The sequence below is a fragment of the Abramis brama genome, assembly GCF_963993115.1.
Source record: "Abramis brama genome assembly, chromosome: 16".
Classification (NCBI taxonomy): Eukaryota; Metazoa; Chordata; class Actinopteri; order Cypriniformes; family Leuciscidae; genus Abramis; species Abramis brama.
Window position 1 is genome coordinate 14,502,729 of NC_139978.1, and position 25,082 is coordinate 14,527,810.

Here is a 25,082-nt window from a genome sequence, read left to right on the forward strand (position 1 = left end):
TAATCTCCTTTGCAGAGAATAAACATATTATATTCACACAGCTATTGTATTACTTTTGAAGTTTTATCTGAATTTCCAAGTTTTAGCGCTTCCATTTACATTCACTTTTGACGAGTGTACAAGAGCCAAAGCTCATTTAGATCTCAACCCTTATTTCTAAAACTCACCACATTATATCACCTTAATGTCTAACATTATCAATGAATATCTCATAACTGTCAAAAAAAAAAAAAAAAAAAATGATACAGAAGGTATAGGTAAAGAGGACAAAATAATAAATAAAAAACACGTCCAAGATAAAATTTCACACAGAAAAGGTCCGTCCAGAAATAAAGTAGGCCTACTGTTGCATGTGGTGCTGGTTCTGTAATACATTGTAGACTTAAAATTAAAATTATTTCATAAATCTACTGGTTGTTCTGGGGGGGGGGGGGGGGGGGGGGGGGAGATCAAAGCTTAAAATAGCCATGCACAACAAACAAACAAACAAAACAAAAAAAAAACAAAAAAAAACTGAACAAAATGTAGTCTCAAACATGACCACGGGATGTCACTGTCATTCCACAACCAAAGCACAAGGCTGACTGACTTAATGACAGATTTGGTGATTTAACAGAAACTTTTGACGGTTTTTACGTTTACGATTTCACACTGTTACACTACAAATGTCATCATGCAATATGATATATATAACACAAGCATATTTAATCTCTTTGTGGTCGTATACACACTGCGTTGAGCAGTTAATCGCATGACTCTTAATGCCTGTCTGTGTTTAATTCACTGGTAGCAGTAAATCCCGTCGCTCGTGTTCTGGACTGACGAGGATCTAAAGCTCGCGATGGGTGACGCGCGGACAGATGATTGTGGTGTCTCGCGCTGTCAGGACACTTTCTACACGGACGAGACCACAATAGGACGAGTTAGGCTATCAAACAAGAGAAAACTGAAGTATTACCTTTCATTCATTGGATTATAATGGAAAGCTGTGCATTCATTTAGAGAAGATCAACAAAATGGGTTCCAAACTAATACATCTAACTAAAGATTCCCAGTCAAGTTTCGGCTCACGTGCCGCTGTTCCATTTGGAATTAATTATTCAGAAGTGTGTAGCTCTTCATAGTGAATCTGTGGAGCGCGTGCACAGGTGAAGATTCCACAGGTAAAACAGCATCATGATGCCGACGGACCAAATGCGCTCCTCGGTCTCTCCTGTTTAGGGTTCATACATGTCAGAAACGTTAATGGGACATATCATAGATAACACATGTGGCCAAAATGAGCGTCTATTCTCACCTATGGCGGATTCTGCAGATATTATTGCCAACGATAATCACGGCTGTCACTCAAGGTATGTTGATTTCTTAAAGTCTAAAAGTTGGAAGAGCCGAATCATAATGCTTGGGTCATTGTAAATTGTATTGTAGTGTATTTAGGACCAGTGTAAGGGGTTTGTAATTTGAAAATGAATTCAGAAGCATTCAGAATATCTTTAATGCCTGACTCAAGATGCAGTCTCGTTTTAGACAGCTCATTCTGTTAACAGCCAGAATATTGAACAGGAATTTTACAGTAGTCTATACTTTAAGATTGACTGTGTCCTATTCCATTTTTCATTAAATTTTTTTTTTTTTTTTCAGCTTTAGAGACACAAATCCCATAGGTTATTTTTATCTTTCATAAAACGAATAGCATGAAAAGTTCATGGTTTAAATCAAATTAAATGTCTTAGGGAACACTTCAAACCCTTCTTACAGTACATTATACAGATTAAAACAGTTTGTATAATTAAAATCGCACAACAGTGTCATGATTTTGACATAATTGGTTGAAATTATATTAAATTAATTGAAATTAAAACTATTAACCATGCATTTTTCTTCAATTTATGGAAAATACGCATCATACACCTTATTTTTTTGAGAGGGGGCACTCGTGGTTCTCTTGATGCCGATGGAAAGATAACTCATAACTAAAGGAAAGGAAAGGCTGTACAGTACAGTACAGTACAGTACAGAATAAATACAGAATAAGATGTTACTCATATATTCTGAAATGTTCCATGAATTGGGGAAAAAACACATTTTAAGTGGCATTATGGTGGGTACTAGAGGCTGAACAAAATTCTTATTAAAGCAAATGATCCGCAGAAAGTGACTCAGTTGGTGCAACTGGCCAAATTTAGACACAAGAATGTGTGATTTCTTCCATGGCATTGGCACGTGCCATCTTATGAATGGGCACGATCCTTCTGACAAACATGAATCTATATTTATCTGTATCTGTATACTTATCTGCAGAAGCTACTTTACATTCAAGACCTTAAACATTCTGGATAAAAGTCTGATAAAAGGTTAAATCCCTATGAAACTGATTTTTCAAGGAAGTCTTAAGGGAATTATTGGATACAGGATCATTCCCAATCATCCCGCATAAAGGTCTTTGCTCACTTCTCACGCTTTCGTTTCTCATTTCTCTCATCTGCACTGAGAAAAACAATAAGTAGAATTTACTCAATTTTTATAAGGCAAGTTTTTGCACAAATTTTTTTCAAGTAAATTTCACAATGATGGAAATTAAGTAAATCTACTTAACTAAGCCGAGTAAAATTCACAAAGTGAATAAGTACATATAACTTGGCCTGTTAAATTATATTGAGTAATTTTTACTTACAAATCTGATATAATTAATATAATTAAGTAAAACCACTTGATATTTTAAATACATTTTACTTGTTTTATGCAGTGCTGGTAATTATTTTAAATTCAATTAAATGTTACTCTTATAATGTGACAAAATAATACTGTGACAATGTGCAGTTAAGAGTAATTTATTAAGAAATAAGCATATACAGAAACCTATAATGACAATAATAACAATTCAGTGTGTTCGGTCTCTCTCTTTGTCCCTCTCAACCGGTTTACAGCAACGGAGGCACAAAGGGCTGAATGCATTTGAGAAATATCCTGAAATTAAGAAAAGAGAGAGAGAAAAAAACAATAATCAGTAAACAGCTAATACTTTTAAATTAAAAGTTAATTAATTTGCATTCACATTATTCATTTCATTTAAACCAAATCATTAAAAACATCCTGCATGACCTTACTCTCATAGTCAATTTACACACATTAATGCTAACATGTGACACACAGCAGATATCAAGGCTACGAATTAGGAATTTGGGAGTACGAATTATTGTCATTTACAACGTGGTTACGATTTAGTAAAAGCAGGGACCATTTAATAGATAGTATGCACGATTTAGCAAATGAATGAGGAAATGAATTATACTGTGCACGATGAGGGAACGAGAACCTTCTCACTTAGGCCTATTGTTAATTCGTGGCCAATATTTGTCATCTATAAAGAAAATTGCACACAAAATAAATATTAAACAAAAAGATCATGATTTAAGTGACATATTCATGGTTTTTAGGCGTAATTACTGATAAATCGTGTAAAACGTAAAGTTTAAAAATGAGAAAAAAATATGGCTAACGTCTACAAAGTTAACTCGTCATTAACCCTCTTGAGTCGGCAAAAGCGCCCGCGCGTAGCAGCAAATTAGACTTATACTCCGTCATTTTTGGTCATAAAGATTACAGACTTAAGAAATATGAAAAAATAAACTGTTAAATGTCTACTTTTTCCACTTTCAATCGAAATAAAACATTGTGCTTTTGTAAAATAAAGAAAATAAACAGGGTGCTTTCTGCCTCTGCCTCTCCCTTAACTTTTTTCTGGAGCACGTCTCTAAACTTAAGAACACTAAACTTTTCAAATGTATAGCATGAAGTGATGACAAGACAATCGTTGAATTAATCAAAAAATCATTATAAATCCGTAATATAATGCAGTTTTTTACTGTTGCTTACCTGTCGAGAGCCGTTGGAGTGGAGATTCGAAATCCCTCAATCGCGTGTTTTCTTCTTTCTGCGCATGCGCAGATTCCTTTCTTCAAGGACTAAATTTTACTTGATTTTTTTAAATTTGCTTCAAGTACTTAATTAATGCATGTAAATATGCCAGAGAGTCAGAAGTCAATTTCACTTGTCTGTTGGATGTCTAATATTTACAAGTAAAAAATTAGTATATAATTAGGATTTACTTAATATACTAAAGTTTTCATTTTTACAAAATTATTCTTAGCAAAAGATACATGATTTTTCCTGTTTTATTTACTTTGACATAAAATCATTTTTTACAGTGTGTCTCAGTCCTTTGTGTACTTTTTTTTTTTTTTTTTTTTCTTGCAGTGAGTGCTTGTTTCTCAAGGCATGGTCTGGATAGGATTAGTGCTCATCCTGTCCCAGAAACAGTTTCTACAGCTTCACTCATTCAGTCACTGAGACATCTGTGCTGTGTGTGTGCTCTCTCTTTAATGTTTTTAAGACATTTTAAGATCACTTCTGTGTTGTTGTACACGAGAAGTTTAAACAACATCACACAAGCAATTGTGCTATTGTTGTACTGCTTAAATATACATGATACATGTATGCCTTTATACAACAATTCTAACAAAGTTAATATTGAGTAACTTTTCAGACAAAATTTGTCTAGTTAGTTTATTTTATGTCTCTACCAACAAAATTATTTCCAATAGAAGCAAAAGAATCAAGCCCTTTCGGAAATGCACTTGGCTAATCAACATTTCGATGTTAGATACCTTTTGTTCAACTCAGTATCGTGGTGCATACAACAGCTTCACTCTCTGAAATTCATGCCGAATTTTATTGGTTTGTTTTAATAGTTCAATAAATTAAACCATACAGGTTGAATATTGAGAAAGGAGGAAAAAATATATCAAAAGGCTTGTTTGCATTTAATAGACCCAGTATGATGACTTGCTTAATGTTAATATACAGTAGTTGCATAAGCGTTTTTCAATGACTTTCTTTTTTAGGATGTAACAGGTTGACTGATATCAGATGACTCTATGTGCCATAGTTACCTGCAGGCATATGTTTTACATTCATTTCAATATTGTCTGTTGATATACTGTAAAATGTTAACCGTCTGTGCAAGACTTCATTAGTCCTCATCAGTTTTCCACGTCAAGCCTTTAGCAGTAGGATGCCCTTAAATCTCCTTCTTAGAGTTTAATGTGGTGACATTTGGCATTAAGGATGTATTACAAAGGTTTGTGCTGACTTAAAAGGTAGCATGCAAGCTTGCTTGTTGACAATATGATAATGTAGTATAATCATGTAAGTATCTGCTTTAAACTAACAGCTGTCGTTATATTTATGTCATCAGTACCAAATTCATCCAGCATAAAGGCTCCAATTGGTCAGTGTAAATGTACTCTGCTCTGCCATCTGTCCTTGTACATCCTGGAGCGTAAATGTTGCTATAACTGCTGCATTGAATTATTTGTAATTAATTGCATTTACTTAATCTCCCTGCTTTACCTGAACAAAATGTTTGATGAACACACACAGATAAACAAAACATTACAGAACTCTAAACTGTTTGGAAAATGTAAATATGAATCCAGGCCAGTTCACACCAAGGACAATAACTTTAACGATAACAATATGGATATAGTTCTAAATATAAAAGAATAGCAGGGTCCACCCCGCAACTATAAAGACAACAACTTTAGACATAAAGTGATGATTGGGAGTTTTAAAGGGATTGTTCACCCAAAAAAATTGATATCATATTTTGTGTTCAGCAGAAGACTTTGAGGGTGATTAAATGATGACAGAATTAAAAAATGTGGGCGAACTATCCCTTTAAGGTGTCATAGCAAGAAAGAGTGTCATCTTCAGTTTTATTTAAAGAAGTTTGAGGTATTTGGAAGAAGAGAAGCAACTGTTGATGTGTCTCAAAGGGACATCTGTGCTGTCAGCTACTGTTTGTAGTCCTTTGAGACTGTATTCTCACAGCATGGTGGTGAAACCCACTGCTTTTTTCAATGTTTCCTTAAATGTTTTCACAAATCCAGTCACGTCGCACGGGTATATTTGTGGCAATAGCCAACGATACATTGTATGGGTCAAAATTATCGATTTTTTTTAATGCAAAAAAATCATTAGAATATTAAGTAAAGATGTTCACCATCACCATGAATACATTTGTACATTTCCTACCATAAATATATGGTAGTGAATGCAGCACAATCGCAAAGGTGATTTTCTCAATGTTTCAATTTTTTTGCACCCTCAGATTACAGATTTTCAAATAGTTGTATCTCGGCCAAATATTGTCCTATCCTAACAAACCATACATCAATGGAAATTTTATTTATTCAGCTTTCAGATGATGTATAAATCTAAGTCACAATTAAGGTTGGTCCGAACGTCTATGAAACTTAGAGTAAACCTTTAGTACAGTAAAACTAAATGCAAATAATAAAATCCAACTAGCCATATTATCTTGCATTATTAATTGTTTAATTATTGGCTTAATAAATAATAATATATTTCAAGGAAATTTTTTGTTGTAATTTTGGTATTGTGTTGCGTCACCAATTGATTTCAAATGTACGCTCTGTGTCTTGAAGCAAAACCAGTTGAGAAGCCCTGATCTAGAACATCATTCACTCCACTGTTGCTGTTAAAGCCATTTTGCTGAGCACATGCAGTCAGCAGAATGCTTTCTTAGGGTGGACTGAACAGATAATGCATGGACGGATAGAATCTGAGTGATTTTACTATACATTTTCAAGAATATTTATGGAGGGTGAAATTAAAATAGTATTATTTATTTCTGCTCTCGAACCTGGTATCGTTGTTTCAGTTACACTACAATAATGTCCTATTAGTTAACGTTTTTTGACAGTGTCTAATAATATGTTACAGCACATCAAATCTTTGTTAACTTTAGTTTAACTTTAATTTTTAGTTCATTAGGGCAGTCGTTGCCTAATGGTTAGACAGCCAGATTGATAACCCGAAGGTTGCAGGTTTGATTCTCAATACTGACAGTAAATGACTGTGGTGCCCTTGAGCAAGGCAACTAACCTCCAATCACTCCCCGGGTGCCACAGCAAAAATGTCTGCCCACTGATCCAGGTGTGTGTGTCCACGGTTTGCTGTGTGTGTACTCACTACTCCTAATGTGTGTGCACTCACTTGGATGGGTTAAATGCAGAGGAAAAATTCATTGGTTTACCATACTTGGCCTTCATGTCACTTTCACTTTATGTTAGCCCGGGCCCTTTAAATAATTTTAAAGTACCCCTATTATGCTAATTTAAAGGTTCTTAATTTTGGTTCGGAGGTCTCCTATAATAAGTTTACATGCATCCAAGGTTAAATATCGTTTATTTCATTTTCTTATACATTGTGCATCACCTAAGTTTTCAAAGAGTCAGAGTTCATTCATTCAGTCTCTTTAAACAACCCCTTTCCAAAAGCCTACTCCACTCTGATTGGTCAGACGGTCCAGTCTGTTGTGATTGGTCTACCGAATCAAATTTGTTACATTGTTATGTTGGCATGTAACAACTCGTTAAATCGGTTAGGAATCCATTCTTTTTTTTTTAGGAGACAAACAATAGCTTTATATGTCATGCATTTTGATCCTTACAACTTTGCAGATCTTTAACACCGCCCCTTTCACACAGATATTCCAGAAAATACACGGATAAAGTGACCCGGGATTTGACCCGGGTTCGTTTGATTTTGGTTCATTCACACTGCCAGTGATTTTCCGGAATCAGAGAGTGTGTTCACACACAACCCGTAAAAATGACGTAAAGACACGTGTCATCGATGTGACTTGTAATGTATCAGCAGCGTCTTAAGTTTGCTTATGAGCTGCGATTTCTCTCTCTAGAAACCACGCTTGTGCATTTTTTCTCTGATTCGATCATAAACTTGCGCATTACGTACCGCATCAATCCCGGGACGTGTTTGCGTTCACACAGAAGGTGTTCTGGCAATTTGCCGGCAATTTGCCGGGTTCAAAGCGCTGAAAGGGGTTTTAGATTCACAAACTTTGATACAGCTTTGTTTTTTCATTGAAATTAATATTAACTAAGAATAATAAATGCTTTTGAGTAATTTTTCATTGTTAGATCATATTAACTGATGCATTTTACTAAACAAATGATACCTTATTATGATGTGTTACCAGTGTTTCTCATGCCATTGCCAACCTTTTTACCTGCCAAAGTCATGCATCTAATTGCTAAAATGCTATTTATGACTTCATAGTCACACCTAGTTTATTTTAAAATACTCTAATGTAACTCCCCATTTATACAATTAATACACACATTAAATGTACTAAGAATGTATATCAGTGTTTAAACATGCACATTAAATGTACTGAGCATTTATCTCAGTGTTTAGCACGCATCATTAAGACTGTTTTCCCCATAGTATGGCTAGCAGGCTTATTAGACCATCATACCTACGGATTTAGAGCTGAATCCAGCCAGATGTTATCTGTCATCTGCTGAAATGGAGGGTAAATAGAATGGATGTTGACCTGTTGACCGACACAACTGATAATGGTAATGCATCCAGTCCTGCTGATGGCTAGCAGAGAGACCTCTATGTGAACTCAAAGCCAAATGCTCAAAACTACAGAATCTCAATTTAAAACTCACCACACATAAATTCTCAAATACACAAATATACACTGTAAAAAATTTCTAACCCTCCCAAATCAAAAATTTCAAGTGACCGATAACATCTAAATTTTTCAATTGGCCCAAGTGAAATTCTGTAAATTTAATTTTATAATTTACAGAATTTCACTTGGGCCAATTGAAAAATTTTGATGTTATCGGTCACTTGAAATTTTTGATTTGGGAGGGTTAGAATTTTTTTACAGTGTAATAAACACTAAACAAATATACAGATTATCTGATCAGATATTTTGACATGAAAGAAGCATTTAAACTTTACAGAAAGTTTGTGCTCAAAAATGTGACCTTGCTCTTAGACGTTTTTTAAGTAGTAGTAGCATAAACAAGTGTGAAGTTCCTTCTAAAGAGATTAGGAGAAAGTGTACTGTTTAAAAGTGGGAAAAAAATAGATAAAGGAAAGGTAAAGGAATGTGTGCGTTTTCAGGGTCTCGAGTCTTCTTTGAAGAAGTTGATGGTCTGAAATGTGATCTGATTGTCCAAAGGCATAGTTTACATATGTGAAAATTCTGTCATCATTTTTACTCACCCTCATGTCATTTCAAACCTTTCTCTCTTTTTTTGTTCGAGGTTCAATGAAGTTCAGTGTTGTTTTGGACCCCATTAACTTTCTGTGCACAAAAAAGTACATGTTCTGTGAAAAAAAGAAGAAAAAAGTGTTCATATACTTTTTCCTGCACTGTGAATGTTTTGTTTGTCTGTGTTTGGTCATTCACAATTTCACAATCTATGTAGAAATCCAGTTAAGTCCAAAGGGTTCACTTACTTTTTCCCTAACAACTGTGCAAAACACAGAAAAAAATTATAATTTAAATGACAGTGTCAGCCAGGCAGAATGTTATCCAGTTCAGATTAATCTTTCTTCTTTGCATGTTCTGTGACTGCTTCAGCTGTAAATGTGAGTGTAGGAACTGTCATGTGCCATGAGTTCAGTTTGAGATTAGTTTGAGTCAACTGGCCTTTCACTGCATGACCCTACCACTCAATCTGCTTTAAAAAAAAATGATTTCCAGGAATTTTGGACTCATCCTTTTGAGCTCATCCTTGTTATTGAAGGTTTTTTTTTTTTTTTTTTTACTGGCATATAATACACAATGTTGGATCTCAGACTTCTCTGAGTTTACCAATCCGCAGGAGTTTTTCATGGATCTACGAGAATATTAAATTGATATTGTGCCTATATAAGATGAAAGTGGGTGAAGCTTGGGTGGATTAAAATAGACTGCATTGGGTGCAATATTGCAGATTTACATTTGGTATTTGGTTTCCATCTTAGTAAAATGTAATATTCATATTTCCATATTATGTGGTAGCAGACCAGGGCATAAATTCAGCTCTCTTTATTTTATACTTGACAAACATATAGTGCATGCCTCTTATGCCCAAGCCCAGTCAAGTTAAGTTTGTTAATGAATCAGAAATATTAAAGACAGTATTGCCTTCGAAAATCATCATTCATACAGTACATTTTATTTTATTTTATTTTATTTTATTTTAACCATATCTCTATTGCAATTTTTTTATTTTATTTGAGCCCTTCTATGTTTGCAGCCTAATCTTGCAGTGGAAATGTCAATCTACCAGTAGTTTTCTTTTGCACATATGAAACTTATGAAATGACAGCACTTTATAATTTGCTGAGGCAAGCTAACATTAAGTGGCCTCAAAAATGTATGAGCCTTTGCCATATGGCAACGTATTAAACTAAGTGGCCAAACAGTACTGTATAGTACAGTATAGTAACTATTGGTCAAACACAGTATTGTTTTTCTCAGAGCAAACTTCTCACACTCTATAAAGTTTCGTTAGGATACATTAAAAATAATTTTGAGGAAATTATCTATGATTTACTGAATGAACTCTGTTGCATGACTACCAAAGAATGTTGACCCACAATATAGTCAGGACAACAATCCTTAGTTAAAAGACTGCTAAATTAGATCCAAAACAGTGTAGGCAGAGTGGCAGTGCTGCATGCTGGGAGAATTAAATTGAGAATATTTTCATGCCAGAAATTTTGCTATGATGCACACATGCATTTCTTAGTGTTATTTAAGTGTCATAAAAAGGCCAGTATATGTGATATAATGGTACAAAGTGATAAACTTGAAAGGAGTGTAAATTTAATACGAAAAAACATTGGCATCTCGGGCTGAATGCAGAGACTTACATCATATTGTATTCATGGCGGCATCCAATCCAATAACTTTTTTAACCTGTCTTTTATTTGCATCGCTTAACCGTGGCAGTGATACATATCACCAAATAGTCACTACGCTTGTCATTATAATAAATTGTTATAAATTGAACAAAACCTCACATTTCATAATTTTAAATTACTGTAAGTATATCCAACCTTACCCAGATAAATATACACTCACATTAATATACTGTATGTACTGTACTATATAGCACATCTAAACTGCTTGAATGTTATATAGTCGAAAAATATAACACATCCTTTTAGTATACTCATGTAAAGCAGCATACTGTATATACTATACAGCAAATCTCAGCTGCTGTATAGAGAGAGAGAGCAAATCTCAACTCCTTGATTCTTTTTGTTGCAAAATGTAACAATATTATCCCCCAGCTCTTTATATAAATTTGGATATGTAAATATTCCAGCTTTGACCTGCATACATACAAAACCTATAATCGGCCAGCTTTAATCTGCTTAATGCAACTGTAAGGTATGACAATATTAAAACATTAACATCATTACTTTCTGTAAAGCTGCTTTGTGCAATGTGTATTGTGAAAAGCGCTATACAAATAAAATTAAAAATTTGACTTGACTAACCAAGGCAAACCTTGCTTAGCTTCCAAAATCAGAAGTTTTGGTTGTATGGTCGTAAGCAACATCCAAAACAATTAAACCCCCCAAAAATGATCAAATTAAAAAATCAAATATACTGAGATACATTTCGGTGGTGCATACACAGGACTATGTAGACACACTGAATGGCATGAAGACAACATTACACATCTCTCTTAAACCAATTTCTTTCCTTATTCAATTGTCTCTTTGTTCTCCTGCAGAACTGGACAGTCAGGAGATCTCCGATGCCACCAAATCCTCCACCCCATATCCGTTGTTCCTTCCTGTAACTTATCAGGTATGGGATGCTGAATACTTCCTACTAAAAGAAGCAGGACAGGACATCATGCGCAATTCCAGCATGCAGAGCCACACGCAGCCATTTGTCATGCTCCGAGCGGGACGTCTCCCAGTTATCAATGCCAGCTTCGGCCCAATCTCAACCAAACAGGAGATCCCCCTGGACTTAGTGCAGTCAGTGCAGTTATTCCGGCCCTCACCACCAGTTTTCACCCTCAATTGGAGAGTCCAGTCCTTCGTCCTGACTCGGTGGGTCTATTCGTCTTCTCCCAAAGTGCGAGTCCTGTTTTACGTGGCTGGGAGAGACTGGGACAGAGGAGAGAAGGAGAAAGGAACAAAAGATGAGCTGCCGTGCGTGACTGTGTATGCCTTCTGGCAGACTCAGGAGGTCCGTGGTTCCTGTGTCATCCGAAATGAGCGTGGAACCTGTATGGCAGAGGTTGACCCTCCTGCAAGCTGGTTCAGCCCGGTTGAGGGCAGCTCTAGTCGGGAAAGACAAGGGCCAACCCAGGGGAACCCAGTGGAGCTGTATTACCAGGCCCGTCCCAGTGCTAACGGCCCGTGCACAGCCAGCGGGGAGGAGGGCAAGAGGTGGGATTTGGGTGGTGGAAATGCTGGGCAGCCTCAGGCTGAGTACGTGCCTGTGACCCCCATGCAGAGAATCGGGAGTGTTCGGCTCCTGCAGGTCAAACAAGGGGCCATGCCAGTGTCCGTGCTCAGACTGAGAGAGTCTGTGGTCATCCAGACCTCCTCTAAACCCCTTAAGAAGACTGATATCGCTTCCTTTTATGTCTACATGAGGAGCTCAGCCAACCTGGACACTTTCTCTCTCAGGTAAGTCCTGAAAAAAGACATTTATGCATTTTGTAACTTTTCCTGGAAATCAAAATCACAACCTTGCCATTGCTGAAAGTGTGATGAAAGCCCCTCTGTTTTAGCCTGGTCGTTCACACCTCAGAGCTCAAAAAGTACCAAGAAATGGGCTTGTAAACTGTGGAAAAGTGGGAGTGTAGTGGGCGAGAAGAGGGGGGACAACAACCAATAAAACACAGACCTGCAACACATTCATTATACAGACACGTGGATATTAAAATATGACCACGAAGGGAGATATTTCATTTGAAGAAAACATGAGCGCATACACGATGCGGGCTCATGTTTAGATAACTAGAGTATATAAAATATGTCCATAAAAACTTGAAACGCGTTTGCTCCGGTCCGTATATGAACTATATTATCCGTGTTGTGAGCGTTGTTATACTTATCGCGGTGTTCTGCGCAGAAACCGCTCGCATGCGCTATCTGCATGTTGTTTAATTAAATTCTTCGCTGTAATGCAATCTCATGCAGAATACAACGCTGTGATTAGCTTGAACAATTGCTTGAACAATTCCTGCCTGCAGCCAGTCACACACTCCGAAGGCACGCTTCTACCTCACATTCCGTGACGTTGCTTCGACTTTGCTTTTCAACCTGGAAGAACGAAGTTGCTCAGAAAAACGCAAAAATAATCAATTTCCACTCATTAATGAAATGTATAAATGCTTTTAGTGTTTTCAGTGATGTGCAGCCTGTACATATCCGTTCACGTAAAAAAAAAAAAATGTTTTGGGGTTTTATGACCCTTTAAGCTACTAAACAGAAATGCCATACCACAGTGCTAATGCATTATGAAAAATATACTAATAAATTGGGAGCAAGATTTTTTATGGATTATGCCTTTTTCCTGAAAAATCCAGTAATTTTAGCATCCTTTCTGGAAGCAGTGCAGATTATCAGTGCTAACTGGAGAAATACACTCAATGATATTCTGAGCCGTTATTCTGACTGCAGAATCCTGGGGTCAAAAAGTCTGGGAACATAGTCTGAGAAGCTCATTGTGCAGATTTGAGCATCTAGCTATATGGCTGACCCCAGACATGCACGTTTAATCTCTCAGATTATATGCAAAGGCATGCTGTGCCACAAACACATTATTTTTGCTTCTCTCGCTCTCTGAATGCTGTTCTTTAAAAAGCATGTCTACATATAGAGCTTCTGCTTGGTTAGACAAGTTGAGCATCAAGAATTTAGCCATTCAAGGTGCAATGACTAGTAGAAAATTAATATGCAGAGTATTTAGAATAAATATTTTATACTGTTTATAGCATTTTTATAATATTTTCAACTAATATTTTGATTTAATGATGCTAAAGCCATACTAGCCTTGTCTCGCTGTGCCTATGTTAACTTTTTCTTAAATTTTCTTTGGGTGTGAAAGTAAAATTATTTAGAAGAAGGTTAATTTTGTAGTATTAACATGTTTTTTCACCATGATTGCAACATTTGACATCTGGAACTAGCCTATCCTTGCCAACTAATAACAATTTTTAGAATAATCTGATATTTTCTAGAAACCTATTGATCTGATTACCTTGATATGATCGCTCTCAAATATTAGTATCTTAAAACTATAGTTTAATAGTATTTTCAAGACTTTTAATGACCTTTTAAAAAACTATTATATTTATTATAAAACTAAAAATATTATCTAAGCAGTGTTGACACTTTGACTTTATGCTCTTATTTTAAAGTTTAATTTTAATTCAGAAATTCAAAAATGATCATCATAGAATAGTACACAAAAATGAATGTCCCTCATCACTGATGCCTAAACATTAATTCCTTCTCTTCAAAGACATATATTTGAGACCTGGAAGAGCTTGTGATCTAGTGGATTTCAGCACTGGGGAAATTTGGTAAATCTCAGAAAATTAAATTAAGAAGCTTAGGAAGACTGAGGAGATTTGAGATGCAGTTTATAGACTTTCAGTTGTGTGTCCAACTGTCCATCATGATGGAGAAAACACCTATTTCCTGTGCCTTCTGAAAGCATGGTCTACCTGTAAAGGTGCTCTACTTCTGTGATTTATGATCACATATGTGCACTTTTGTCATGTGTGTACCATTTTATATTTACATGCCAGGTTTTTTTTTTTAGGATAGATGGGCCCGTTGTCCTTGCTCCCTCATTCTTAACATCCATCTCTGTTGTCTCACGCTTCCCTAGTGAAGTTTGTTCCTCTCTGAAGCACATTTCTTCATCTACCCCTGCGTATGAGCTTTTTCTGCTGATATCCCATCTCTCGCTTTCTCTAAGCCCTGTTGCTCTTGCCACTTAATCACTGTCGCCTTAAATCTCAGTCTGTCCACGGCCAGCTCTCTTCCATACAGCTCACATCAGTCACTGCAAACCCAGTGACAACAACTGTCCCACAAGACTCTTCTCTTCTCTTCTCTTCTCTTCTCTTCTCTTCTCTTCTCTTCTCTTCTCTTCTCTTCTCTTATCTTATCTTATCTTATCTTATCTTATCTTATCTTATCTTATCTTATCTTATCTTATCTTCTCTTCTCTTCTCTTCTCTTCTCTTCTCTTCTCTTCTCTTCTCTTCTCTTCTCTTATCTTATCTTATCTTCTCAATATGTAGCCAGATCCCAAAACGTTTAAAATGCACACAAATATGCTTACACTTCTGTTTGACATCCATTAATCAATCTGAAAATGGTTCTAGATGGTCAATTCTCAATCAGCATTATCAAATTATGAATAATTGATTAGTTGCCCTTGAAGTACACTGGTTGCTTTACAGTTTTTCTGAATTGCTAAAACACATTTCTTGAAACCATCACTCAATTTCTCAAAACCTTAAACACAAAACCAAATGTAACAAAGTAAACTAATTTTACAAAAAAGTATAGTAATGACAACTTACAGTAGTAAAGTGAATAAATTGTATACTGTATGCAATGCAAGTATAGTATTATACTGAATATTGTATAGTATGGAATGTCTGTATATTCAGAACTTGAATACTGTGAAAATACAGTGGTCCAACTGCAAAAGCCAAAAATGTCAAAGTAAAAAAACTCTAAATGAAAAGTATGTAACAGTACATTCAGAAGAGTTTTGCAACATGCAAAATCAAGGTCAATGAGAGAGATTCTGCTTCAGCATCACGTCTTCATGTTGGTTCGGCCTGAGGACATTGTTCACATCACAGACAATGCCATCTCTCTGCAGACAAAGGAAAAAAAAAAACCCTAAAGCAGATCCAGCCTTGACAACATTCTCCACACCTTGCTCTTTCTCGTCCTCATCCTCTTCCTCCTTGTTCACCAAATCTAACTCATACTCTTCCTCCTCTCCCTCTTATATTGTTTCCATCCATTGTTGGTATCAACATTCAGTGCAACATTTTGTCAATTTTGGCACTCTGAACTGACTTGTATTATATACAGTTGGCTTGGTCTCATCATTAGAAATAAGTGTGAACAATTATGAGTCGTTGTGTGTGAACGATGACAACTGTGTTGTAGTTGAGTTTAACATTTGCCTGCCAGTGTTTAGTGTTTTGAAACAAAAGTGCATCACAGTGCAAAATGTGTTTTAGTGAGTGAGAATGTGTTTAGAGTTTTGGAAAAAGAGTTCATGAGATTTGCAAACAGTGTTTTAACTACCTGAACTTGTTTAATATTTTACAGACAGTGATTTATTCGACATATTGGTTTAGACTATTGAGAATTTGGTTCAGAGAATGGGGTTTAGTGTTTTAGCAATTCATAAAAACTTTAAATGGTGATGAAAACGTAGCAGAAATAGAAAATTTACCATTAGTATTGAATTTAATGGATTTGTTCTAATGTTGTTGTTGTTGTCATAGACATGACCACTTAATAATTACGGTAGCTGACTGGTGCTTTGTTGCCATCTGCTCAGAATGGCTCTAATTGACCCAATGTTTGTGGCAGAAGGAAAGAGGGACAATGGCTACTTACCTTTGCAAAATGGAAGTGTGCTTAATTGTATTGAATGCACTCTTGTAGTGCAATTATTTGAAGAAAAAAAACCTAATTGCAGATTAAATTAATATATAATATTAATGAAGTAAAACTTGAGTTTATTTAAAGAGAATACATTTCCATAACTGTTTGTACAAAGAGCACTTTGTAATGTTTTGTTGTGCTCTAAAGAAGTACACTTGTGTTGACCATCATACTAAAGCACATGTAAAGTAGGCCTACTTGATTATAATTTGAACTGCAGTGTTATTAAATATTCAGTATACAGTAATATAAATTGCAACTTCATCATTACAAATGTGTAATTACATATTTAAATACATGACATACAAGTTTTAATATAAATGGCATTAAAGTATAATTTATTTACCATAAATGCTTGTCAGTACATAGTTCATTTCAACCATATTTCAAGGACAAATAAAATTATGAAATTACATATAAAGATGTAGTCCTACTTAAGTCCGGTTCTTCTTTTTCGCAATGATACTCTTATTAAGTTGATGTGTATAGTGATGTGTACAGCCATCAATTTAATATTTCCATGGATGATGTATTCGATATGTTACTGAAAACAGTAGCCGGACTTCTCGATCTCAGGCCTGTATTTTGGTTTCTAAATCACACAGGGATTCATCATTGTGAACTCTTCACCCAATCAAGCCTTGTAAATATAGCTCCTCCTGCTCATCTGAATTTCATAACACATAAATCTGTCAGGAGGCCGTTAGGAATCACCATGATAAATGTCACCTGTAGTCATGCTTATATTTTATTACACAGAAAGTGACACGTGTCACAGTTTCATTACAGCTGGTCATAAATTAGGAGGTTGTGAGGCAGGAAAGATAAACTGCTGCTCAATGATTGTTTTGATTAAATGAGTGAATTTTCATAATTTAGATTTGTCTTTTCATAATTCAAATGCTTTGAGAATCTTCATCTGAGTTTCTCATCTGATTGTCTCAGTAAACGCTGTGGTATGGCTTTTGAGGTTTTCAGGAAGAGGTTGTTGATAGAAAATGCAGAAAAATAATCTAGGTTGGGCTTAAACCTGGATCCCTGTGAACTTCTGAGCATGTGCACAATAAATTGAGAACATTTTCAGAAAAATCTGTTTTTAGTAGACCTTTTGAATGTTTGATTCACACTATCATTCCCACATTGAGTAGTCGTCAATATTACAACCCTAAAGCACATTTTAACACTGTCATAGAAATCCACTCCCTCAATTATGATGCCAAAAGATCAAACCATTATTTCCAAAGGGGGTAGAGGTAAGCAAAATCTTCTCAGAAATGCAAAATTCTGAGAATAAGCCAATCCCACTTTATTTATCTCACTGTTCATTTCATTTGGTGAGTGCTAATTTTGGGCCCTGTGTGTTTTCTCCACTACTTGGTCATTTAATATTCTCAATATGGTGCTTTGGCATTTTCTGTACATGTTTGAGTATGTGCATGACATTTCAAAGCCTACATTCATTATGTGAAATGTCAGCGATGTTTGACGGATAATTGAAAAAGGGCTCACAATTAGACTTGTGATATCAGCTAGCTCTGATACACCCTCTACCGTAATGCTGTGAGGTTCTCAACAGTGACAGACAGAAGATGATTTGACATGGATGTTTCACAAGTTGTTTGGTTTCCATAGGTCAAATAGATTGATTTGGCTAGGAATGTTAAATGTCGGTCTTGGACAGTGTGGACTTAACACCTGTCATCAAAAATGATTTGATAATAACAACATAGGCAGAGTTTCACTTTTAGGGCTGGAGTCACAGAATCTGCATCATACATGGCATAAATAACACAAGAAATGTGTGTTTACAAAGACATTTTAATTCACAAACACATAAATATAATGTAAGCATCTAGTGTTTCAAAATAGGAATTAGAGTATAGTTTAACTACACTATTCTAATTGAATCTGAAATACATTGCATTTGGAATTTGCTTGCCTCACTTGATGCCTCTGGTACTGGCAAATGCATAGTCAGAAACTTGCAGGGGAAAGATGAGAAAATAAAAAGAGATATTGTGGTAGATTTAAACATTTCGGTCAAGATAAGGAGGGCCGATTGTAGTCTCATGTCTGAACAGTCCTAAAATCTTCTCTGTCAATGTCAAGATTAGTGCTCCCATGAGCCTTTCACTCGAGACAGTGATTACATCTTACAAGAACACAGAGCACAGATGGTCACACACACACACGCACACACACACACACAAACACACACACACACACACACACACACACACACACACACACACACACACACACACACACACACACACACACACACACACACACACACACACACACACACACACACACAATTTTAAACACAAAAAGATCACATCTTCTGAAACATAACCTTAACCCTGTATTACAAGCACGAAACACAAAAATCGTACTGTTTTCCTTAATAAAATCAACATAATGCAATCTTCCCTGTGCTTATATGTTTGCAAACATGATAATAATGTATGTACGTTCAACTGTGTAACAAATGTGGTACCAAGCAGGCAGGCATCTAGGGGCTTACAATACAGACTAATATTGTGCCCTATGGCGTTTTATAACCCCATATACCGTATGACAGAGACTCAGATCCTTCAGCAAAAAAACAAACCAAAAAAACCTTCAGCAACACAAATATGGCTTCGACATTACAAAAGATTTAGAGGGTGATTTTAATTTTTTTTTATAATTATGTTCATATTGATATCCTCTGCCACTTTGTTTGGCTGTATCGGCTCTCTGGGAAGCCTTTAGATTCTGTTCCAAGAGCTCTAATGGTCCCTTGGGCTGAACCTATTGAGCTGCTAAACTTCCCCTACCCTGTGGGTACATAATGTTGCAGCTGAACGTTCAATTATATTGATACATTATTCTGATAATAGTGTGATATAGGGTCAGTGTGACAGTTTGGGAAGAACAGGAACCCTAGCTGTAGTCATTTGACCTCACAGGAACCTCACAGGAACTTCTAAGAACAGCTAAAGTTGACCAGAGGAGCATATACATCGTGCAATACATGGCCAAAGTTTCAAATTTCAATTGTTGGTTTCTTTGCCAGAGCTTCTAAACAATAAATGTTGCATGAAATGAAGGTTGTTTGAGTTTTGTGTGCTTGTGTGTGTGTGAGTGTGAGTGTGTTTAGGTCGGGGTTGTTGTGACTGTTTAGGCTAGGCAAGGCAAGTTTATTTATATAGCACATTTCATACACTATGGCAATTCAAAGTGCTTTACATAGAAAGGAATACAAATAATCACAAAATAAAAAGTAAGGAAAATTAAAACAGTTATTCAAAATGCTTTACATTGAAAGGAATTAAAATATCACACTATGGCAATTCAAAGTGTTTTGCATAGAAAATAAGCACAAAACAAAAACAGTTATAAAAGGAATTAAAATAGATAAATGATACAGTTTAGAGTATAAATTAATTAGAGTAAAATTAATTAAAGTAGTAAAAAGATGATACATAGAATAAACTTCTCATCTGGCAAAACACCGGTGTATCTTATTTTGCATTGTTTCATCTTTCAATTTCCCCAATTAAGTGGTTTATGTTTCTCTTTTACCCAATTCTCAGTGCCATTTGAGTTCAGTTTAGAATCAAAAGGAAGAATACAGTGCAGTCAGTCGGACGTACAGTGGATAGTTATAAAAATAATTAAAAGAGATAAACTGGCAAAACTCTGGTGTATCATATTTTGTACAGCTGCTTGTTATACTGTGAGAATATCCCATGTGGATTGTACTGTGTCTGTGGTGATCTTTCGACACGCCTAAAAAATCTATTTGATGTCTCCAATAGACCCGATTTTTCCCTAAAATCAGACAGGAGGAGCTCTAGGACTGACTCCTTTGGTTCACTGCCCCATCAGTCCGCACCCCAAAAAAAAACATTTGTTTGGTTTGGCTAACTGGGTCTGATGTGGATGTCATTGATTTCCTGTCCCCTGTAAGGGAACAGAGACTAACATCCTCTTCTTCACCCCTGTATTGGAAACCACACTGTCAGCCTCAGCTTTATACTCCTTGAACAAACCATCCTTGGCCTTATCTCCCCCTGCCATACACGTGCACCCACACATGCAAACCTGCTATGAATAGAAACATGAGCATTGATTCCAATGAAGATGGAACCAGTAATAAATGAAAAAAAAATAATAGCGTTATCTACATAACACATTTTTAAACCATCCATACTAGGGATATGCAAAAAAAAAAAAAAAAAAAAGCTACGGGAAATCCATTTAATTATGTAAGATATCACTTGTATCTGTGGTGCTTGAAAGGTAAAGACTTACCTTTTCAAAGATATCTCATATCTTGTGCAATGAAGCCCGCGAATGTTCTTGTAATTTGCTTAAACTTTTCTGAACTTTATTAAAGATTATTTTTTGTAAGGTTCGAGTGGTGTTGTGTGTGTGACAAAGGAATTAGAAGCAAGCAGAATACGGTTGTTTATAAAGCACACGCAGCGTAATCACGTAGGCCTATCTGTGTTTAAAGGACAAGTTCGGTATTTTACACTTAAAGCCCTGTTTACAGATCGTTTCTAATGAGATATAATGGTTAAGATTAAAATTTGGACACATGCTGCTGGCCCGAGAATTTTAGGTTTATTTCGCCCCCCCAATTTTAGGTTTATTTCGCTCATCCAATACAAGTCAATGGAGTTGGACAAAAACTACGATAAAACCTGTTGGAAAGCATCTTTTGCAGCGATTTTTGTGTGAGCATATCAGTGAACACCCCTGAACACTCGGTGAGTTTCATGTCTTTGTAATCGAAAGTTTAATGCGTTTTAGGAAGGATTGTTCCAGTGCACATAGGCTGCCATTGTGTAGATGGGGAGGGAAAGCGAAATAAACCTAAAATTCTCGGGACAGCAGCATGTGTCCAAATTTTAATCTTAACCGTTCAATTTCATCAGAAACGATCTGTAAACAGGGCTTTAAGTGTAAAATACCGAACTTGTCCTTTAAAACTAAGCTCAGACATAGCCTAAATCTGAAATGATCTTAATCAATTCAGAATCGTTGGAGAGAATCTATAACACAATGTCACATAAATTAAACATAAACTGTTATTTCCTGTAGCCTATGCCAGGCCTATATGCGTAGTGTGCCAAGTTGATGCTTCATCTGCAATACAGACTGGTTTACTCTCGCGTGTCAAGTGACCAGAGAGTAATTGCGGCTTTGCGGTTTTTGCGAAAAAAATCGCATTTCATCAAATCGCGATATTATCGCAAATGCAATTAATCGTTCAGCCCTAGTTTTACTCCAGAGAATCACTGTAAGAGCTGAATAAACACAGTATAAGAAGTGAGCATTAAAGTCTTATCCATAAACTCTCTCTCTCTCTCCCTTTCATTATCATGGAACATACACGGCGAAGTACACAAAACACTCGTTACAACTAACAGTAAACAAATATATACACACCTTTTCAGTGGGTGCTTAATAAACTGGTAAACCTTATATCCGTAAAACGACTCAATGAGCTGTCATAAAGAGCGCACTCCCACTTTAATTTCTGCCGTGGTCAGTAACGTTAGTCCTGTCGCTCTGAAGACCGTAAGCTGGATCACAAACAGTACAGATCCATGCTCGAGTAACAATGAGAGTAAATGAAGACTGCTATGTGTAATCTTGTCTACAGCTGCTCAAGCGTTGAAACACTGGTGGAGTGTGTCCAGCTCACTCAGGGCGGGTCTATGCTCAAACTGTAGTGTCAATCAACAGTCGTGGGAGGGGCCTGTGCAAAGTGACGTCACATTGCCCCGAATCTGAGAACAGCTTGTTCTGAGACAGTGCTTATGATTTATGGGGATTATAAAAAAAGCACTGGGTGGATTTTATCATTATAGGGTGGTTGTGTACACACACTGCCAACACACATTTATGTTCAAACACCATGTAAAAGTGAATTTTGCATAATGGTGCCCTTTAACAACCCAAATTGCTATGGCAAGGTGACTGGGTCATTGTATCTCTGAAACGTCAAGGCTTGTGGGTTGCTCCCGTTCAGCAGTATTGAGAATTTACCAACAGTGGTCTGACTATGGACCAAACACAAACCGGCGACCAGGTGTTGGGTGCCCAATGCTCATCAATGCACAAGGGCAACGAAGGCAATCTAGTCTGGTCAGAAGGTCTACTGTGGCACAAGTCAAAAATTTGAATGATGGTTATGGGAGAAATGTCACAATACAGTGCATAACACTGTGTATGGGGCTGCGTAGACACTGATCAATCACAGTGCCTATAATGACCCCTGTCCACCGTCAAAAACGCCTACAATGGGCACGTGAGCGTCGGAACTGGACTTTGGAGCAGTGGAAGTATATGTCTGGTCCATTGAGTCCCATTTTCTTATACATCATTTGGACGGCCAATGTACGTATGTGCCCTTTACCCGGTGAAGTGATGGCACCAGGATGCACTGTGGGACAACAAGCTGTTGAAGGGAGTTTGATGTTCTGGGCCCTGGGTACGGCCATTCATGTAAATGTAAATTTGACAAGTGCCAAGTACCTAAACATTGTTGTAGACCAGGTACACCCCTTCATGACAATGGTGTTCCCTGATGGAAGTGGCCACACTGCACACATTGTTCAGGAATGGCTTGAGGATCATAATAAAGAATTCAAGGTGCTTCCTTGGCCTCCAATTTCCCCAGATCTCATATTAAGAAAATAAATAAAATATATATTGAATGTTTCCAGTGTTTTTGGTTATAATTGCACAAGTGTTACAAGATCAAAATAGCATACCCCCCCCCCCTTTAAAAAAAAAAAAACATGCATTCTCTATGTAGAAGAGGATAGGCAGCACATTTGTAAATTGATTTGTGGCCATATAGTCTAAGTGAGAAAAAGGACATTGATTAATTAATTAATTGACACCAGTGGTAGCCAATGTAAGTTAAACAAATAAAGGGACCAGAATCAGGCCTTGGGGGACACCACATTATCACAGTATACCAGTATATTGTTTGATTTTTTTATTTTATTTACTCAACTTTATTTGTCATAACAGTCTATGAGATGACCTTAATGACCTGTTGTGTTACTAGTTTAACCACTATTTTTCTTACTGATAAAAACTCCGCAATCTATTCACAATTCATGCATTTGCTTAAAGTGATAGTAGGGCAAATCTAATCAAGATATCCCTTCCATTTTTCTTTTTTTACGATTAACAGAGCCATGGTAAAAAAAGGCGTGTCCTTCCGTAGTGCCACGCCGACCAACACGCTACTATGGGACATTACCCTAGACACAGGCCCAGATGGAAGTGTTGGAGTAATCTGTCAGAGAAAGCCAACTGCAAACGTGAAAAGGTGAGTGTGTCTGCTAAGGAAAATTTAATTAATTACTTTTAATCAGATGATTAGACGGTGATTAACCAACTCTTACTGGTGCCAGGCAGGAGATATTGTCCATAGAAACAGTGAGTTTACATGCTAATGCAGATTGGTCAAAGTGGATTCCTGTAATTATTCTTGTAATTGATTCATTAGTCCTTATCTGTTTAATAATAGAGCTTTCTCTGAATTGATGTTTTCAATTCAAGTGAATTAACCACAGAAACACCTAAGAATGCTAATAGACCTCACTTTGCCACTGAGGACTGCATGTACAGTACAGTGAAAGTCCTGTGAAAGTCAGGAAGAATGGTAAACAAAAAGCACCTTGGAGAAACTCAACAGCAGTGCAAATTATGAAAAGACAATGCAGAAAATCAGAGCGCATGTGGCGAAAGACAAAACTTATAATCCACTATAACATCTATAGAGACACCATTCGTGCTTTCAATATGGAACTAGGCAAAGCTAGACAGACTTTCTTCTCCAATATCATAAACAGAAACCTAAATAATACTCGAAATCTCTTCGCTACTGTCGACAGACTAACAAATCCCCCAAGCGAGATTCCCAGTGAAATGCTCTCCGACAGCAAGTGTAGTGAGTTTGCTACCTTTTTCTCTGAGAAAATCAATAATATTAGAAAGGTGATCAGCACATCCTTGAGTTGCGCTGGGGTCAGTCAGATCAGACTTCAACCTGAGAAAGTAGTTACTATGTCTGATTTTGAAGAAATTGATGGCAAAATTCTGAAAGAAACCGTTCAGCACCTTAAAACATCAACCTGCGCCCTTGACACACTTCCCACATCTTTTTTTAAAAGTGTGTTAGACTGTTTAGAAGCAGATCTCATAGAAGTGGTAAATGCCTCACTTTTCTATGGAAGTTTTCCAAACTCCCTTAAAACTGCTGTTGTCAAACCCCACCTGAAAAAGAACAATCTGGATAAGAATATATTAAGCAACTATAGACCGATCTCAAATCTTCCTTTCACAGGCAAAATCATTGAAAAAGTTGTCTTCAACCAGCTGAACAAATTCTTAAACTCAAATGGATACTTTGATAATTTTCAATCTGGCTTCCGATCGCATCACAGCACAGAGACAGCGCTCATTAAGATAATAAA

General features: G+C 36.5%; 1 protein-coding gene across 1 annotated transcript in view; it reads left to right on the forward strand.

Annotated features, from left to right (window-relative positions):
• The first annotated feature begins 804 nt into the window (after positions 1-804).
• Positions 805-25,082, forward strand: part of LOC311066137 (transmembrane protein 132D) — a 49,820-nt gene continuing 25,542 nt past the window's right edge. Inside the window, exons 1-3 of the mRNA XM_084087146.1 lie at positions 805-1,352; positions 11,646-12,558; positions 23,795-23,932. Coding sequence (XP_083943272.1) covers positions 1,280-1,352; positions 11,646-12,558; positions 23,795-23,932 — 1,124 coding nt within the window. The 5' untranslated portion in view covers positions 805-1,279. The remainder of the gene's footprint in view (positions 1,353-11,645; positions 12,559-23,794; positions 23,933-25,082) is intronic.